The 4,576-nt window shown below is 39.2% G+C and overlaps 1 protein-coding gene across 1 annotated transcript; it reads right to left on the reverse strand.

Annotated features, from left to right (window-relative positions):
* Positions 1 to 317: 317 nt before the first annotated feature.
* Positions 318 to 2,040, reverse strand: LOC113041728 (class E basic helix-loop-helix protein 23-like). The gene has a single exon (XM_026200380.1). The coding sequence runs from the start codon at positions 1,627 to 1,629 to the stop codon at positions 946 to 948; it is 684 nt and encodes a 227-aa protein (XP_026056165.1). The 5' UTR covers positions 1,630 to 2,040; the 3' UTR covers positions 318 to 945.
* Between the last annotated feature and the right edge of the window lie 2,536 nt (positions 2,041 to 4,576).

Consider the following 4,576-nt stretch of genomic DNA (forward strand, 5'->3'; position numbering starts at 1 on the left):
CTAGGCCCTGCTTACTGACAACAATAGCAACCACTGAAGCTTTTATTTTTGACCATCAATACTGCAGTTATTTTAAATCCTTTAATGGTTATTAAATGATTTACAAAATGACACTGCATGTGATATGAAACGAAAGCAGTAAAAACTGACTTGTCTAAAGTACACATTAGTTCTAGGAGTGAACCAGAACCCAACGTTTGTTCAAGGTCGCATTATTTGTAATATGAAATCTTCCTTGGTTTAAACCAGTTTGAAAAGAAATCGAATGAGTAATGTGAGCATATAATGTATGTTTTTGGACAAAACAACAGAGATGATCGTAGACATATGTTTTAATTATAAAGACATATAAACAATATACAGTATGAAACTCATGTCGCAACAAGATCAAATGCTTTGTAGGCTTCCTCAAGTATTCTTCACAGTTGTACAATACAATCAAGTGAATTGTGCTATAACAAAAACAAAATCGTTTCAGGCCAAACATTTGAGAATGTTACACCGTGTTTCCGAATACACCGACGGAGGTGAGACAGCTTTATTCATTTCTGACTCAGGTTTTTAAGAAATGACTGTTTTGGGGCAATTGCAGTAAATTGCATAGTTCACCAACAACGCTGAACCCAAAAGAGAACATGTTTAAATTAAGTCCTCCGCAAGTTGTGAACATAGAATTTGTTGTTTGTTAATTTTTCACACAAATACTAATCGTTTTCAATCCATCACTTGGGATAAAAGGGAAAAGGCTTTTAAAAATGGAGGGGTTTAAAAGCTTGCTCCAGTAATACCGTGTCCTTCAGTTAACATTATTTATTGTGTTATCTAATAAATCATCGTAATTACACGCAGCAGGGGTTTTGAATCAGACCTAAGCCCGTTCCCAACAAAACAACGCGAATTCAGAGCAACATTAGGATGAAGCAGGAAGAGTTCAGCGCGTGGAAGTCAAGGCTTGTCGTTGCAGTGTTTGAACAGGTTGGACGGGGTCCCGTTGAACGAGCTGCATTTCTCCGCGCAGGTGGCCAGCGCAGTGCTTGAAAACGGATACACGGCCGCCTGTCCGAAAGGCGCGAGCGCGGTGGGAATCGGCGAAGTTATAGTCTGCCCTTGGTTCAGATAAGCCACCAGCCGGCGCATTTCCTCCAGTGCCTGTGCCTGCATTAGGATGTAGTTTTTTGCAAGAAGCAAAGTTGCGATTTTAGAGAGTTTTCTCACAGACGGACTGTGAGCGTAGGGGATCACAGACCTCAGGCCGTCCAGCGCGTCGTTCAGGTCGTGCATGCGTCTCCGCTCGCGCGCGTTGATGCTCAGCCGGAGAGATCTCTGCTCCTTCGGCTTTTTGGAGAGCGCACTCGGATGCTTCTCTTCGTCGAAGCCCGCGCTTCTCTTACGAGTCTCTAGGTGGTCGAAGCCGTCATCTTCATCGCTGGTCTGCTCTCCGCCGCTTTCGTTCGACTTTCCCGTTTGCCCGGAGAGGAAATCCGCGGCAGGTGTGAGGGTGAAGCGGCCAGGACTCCCAGCACCATGGCCAGCGCCGAAGCCGAAGGCGGACTGTCCGTAGCGCTGCGTCAGGTCCAGCAGGGTATCGTTGCTGATCGATTTCAGCAAGTTTTCTTCGCTGGCATTCATTTTGGAGAAACGAAATAAAACTAAAAGAAAAAACAAAGCGTGTGGAAAACTTTGGTGCGCGCTCTTGAAAGCTTCCTCGCTCTGTCTTCTTTCTTCTCTTTCGTTGGCGTTCTCCAAAGGGCTGCTGAAAATGAAGACACTTTTTGATAGAGATCTTTCTTCCCCTATCACGCTCTTCCGCGCAGACAGCGATGTTGCGTGCACTTTAGACGCGTCGTCTGAACTCGTGCGCGTTCTTGCAGTGCGTCTTGCCCTCGCCCTGGGCAGATTGAGACTCGCGCGCAGTCTTACTCGCTAGTGAGTAAGAGCGCGAGGCCCCACGGGATTATCACTCTGTCCAATCAGGAGGGCGTTTTAATTAAGAAGATTAGAAACTGGCATGCTCTAAATTCAACTATAGCAATGATAACTGCTGAACAGATGATGGCATAATACAATTCATGGCCGGCACATTGTAGTGAACTGCCATTGTACCAAACATTCTGTAATAATCCAATCCACCCATTAACACAGTATTGCTGTAACGAAATGTTTCTTTTTAGTTAGACTAATTAACGATCAAAATAACTTTATGCATAGCGTGCATTTATTCTGCCACTTGCAGCCGTGTGAAAAGGTAGAACATATAATAAGTGATATAATCAATGAAGAATTGATGACCACTGAATTAATCTGTTATTATTAAACAGAGTAGCCTAAGTATAGGCAAATAAACTAAGATATGTGTTCAACAATAGGCTTCCAGAAGAGACACAAATAACAAAGTCAAACCATGTACAGCTTTAAAGCTAAAGACTAGTTGCAGCAAATGACTAAAACAGCCATAAGGGTGTGATTGAACGTGCCTGAGAATTCAGTTCTTCACCGTTACCCCTTAGTTTGTACTGTAGAACTGATCTTTAAGTCTCTTTTTTATAAATCCTTTTTTTTCCACATTTTCTCTAAATTGACACTTTTCTTTTTACCATGCAGGCTTCCGTTTGTTGTTTATGTGACCTGACGCGTGTCTCTTGTTGGACACGGAGGAAGTGAATGGGGGAGAGAGCACGTGCTGTGAGGGATTAATCGCATGGTCTGGATGAGACCCAAAAGTGAGCTGCAACACCTCCAGCCAAAGTCCAAGGCCGCTTTACCTACAATACATGTGAAGGTGGGGACATTTTCCTGAGTATTTGCGGGTTGGTAAAAACGCAACGTTGGTTCTTTATGGAAAAAGTGCCCTGGTATGTAATAAAACAGAACAATTTAGTCGTCCTGGAAAACAGTCCTTATTATGTTACAGTAACAAAAATATTTATTTAAAGATATTTAACAAGTTGCAACCATCAGTCAAGACTTGATAAACTCTTCTGAACAGTCAACAAACGAAGAGCTGGAGCGCTCTATAACACAGACCTAATGCAATGATGATGTACCGCCATCTAGTGCTCATTTAAGAGAAGTACAATGCCAAAACCAGACGAAATATTCGCATAGCCAAACTAACGGATGATAGGAATAATATACGGATAACTAACACCAATAAAATAAATCAATCAACATTTTGCTAATAGGCTTATACTTAAATGTTATTATTAAAGCTTCAAATTTAAAATAATACACTTTGATATTTGTTAAAACGTGTGAATTCAGCTTATAGTAATGCAGAAGAATATATAGTAGCCTACAGACCAAAGGTTTGGACACGCCTTCTCATTCAAAGAGTTTTCTTTAAATTCATGACTATGAAAATTGTAGATTCATACTGAAGGCATCAAAACTTAACACATGTGGAATTATATATGGAATTATATACATAACAAAAAAGTGTGAAACAACTGAAAATATGTCACAGGTTCTTCAAAGTAGCCACCTTTTGCTTTGATTACTGCTTTGCACACTCTTGGCATTCTCTTGATGAGCTTCAAGAGGTAGTCACCTGAAATGGTCTTCCAGCAGTCTTGAAGGAGTTCCCTGAGAGATGCTTAGCACTTGTTGGCCCTTTTGCCTTCTGTCTGCGGTCCAGCTCACCCCTAAACCATCTCGAATGGGTTCAGGTCCGGTGACTGTGGAGGACAGGTTATCATCACTCTCCTTCTTGGTCAAATAGCCCTTGATGCCTTCAGTGTGAATCTACAATTTTCATAGTCATGAAAATAAATAAAAACTGTTTGAATGAGAAGGTGTGTCCAAAACTTTGTATTATTGTATTATATATATATATATATATATATATATATATATATATATATATATATATATATATATATATATATATATATATATATATATATATATATATACATATATACATATATATATGTATATATGTATATATACATATATACATATATATATATATTTATATATATATATAGTTTTCATTTATTTTTTGTTTCAGTTTTGCTATTTTAGTACATCTTAACAGTTAAACTATATAAATACGTTGCCTTGGTAATGAGTAGAAATAATATTTAATAATTATAAAATGCTAAGGTTTTGTCCCTGACTGAGGATCTAAAACACGAGGCTGATATATTTCAGGTTTGCTATAAAAGCATTTCCTTGCATGATAAACAAAACCAAACAACCATAGAGAATATCTATACAGGACAATCTGTGCTTTCTCATATGATACACAAGGGGGCGCTGCCGTAAAACAATTCTGGATTGTATTGTGGAAACACTAGAGCGATGCAGAATGCAAACACTGCATTCTCACACTACAAAGAATAGTGTCATTAAAATATAAATAATAGTAATTGCAACAAAATCCCTACATGCACAGACCATCTACATGTGCATACTGAATTGAAGATGTGAAATATACAGAATTTAGGGGGGATGTGTGTAAATAAACATGATTTTATATATTGTTAAGATTGTTTGATGTTTCTGCATAACACACGCAGCAGTTGTGCATTGTGCTTAGAAAAGACAGATAAACAGACGGATGGATGGCTGGACA

This window comes from Carassius auratus, chromosome 23 (genome assembly GCF_003368295.1).
Source record: "Carassius auratus strain Wakin chromosome 23, ASM336829v1, whole genome shotgun sequence".
Lineage (NCBI taxonomy): Eukaryota > Metazoa > Chordata > Actinopteri > Cypriniformes > Cyprinidae > Carassius > Carassius auratus.

What these genes read in the sequence shown, in the direction of transcription:
- LOC113041728 (XM_026200380.1), bottom strand. Translation starts at nt 1,629, where the DNA reads ATGAATGCCAGCGAAGAAAACTTGCTGAAATCGATCAGCAACGATACC.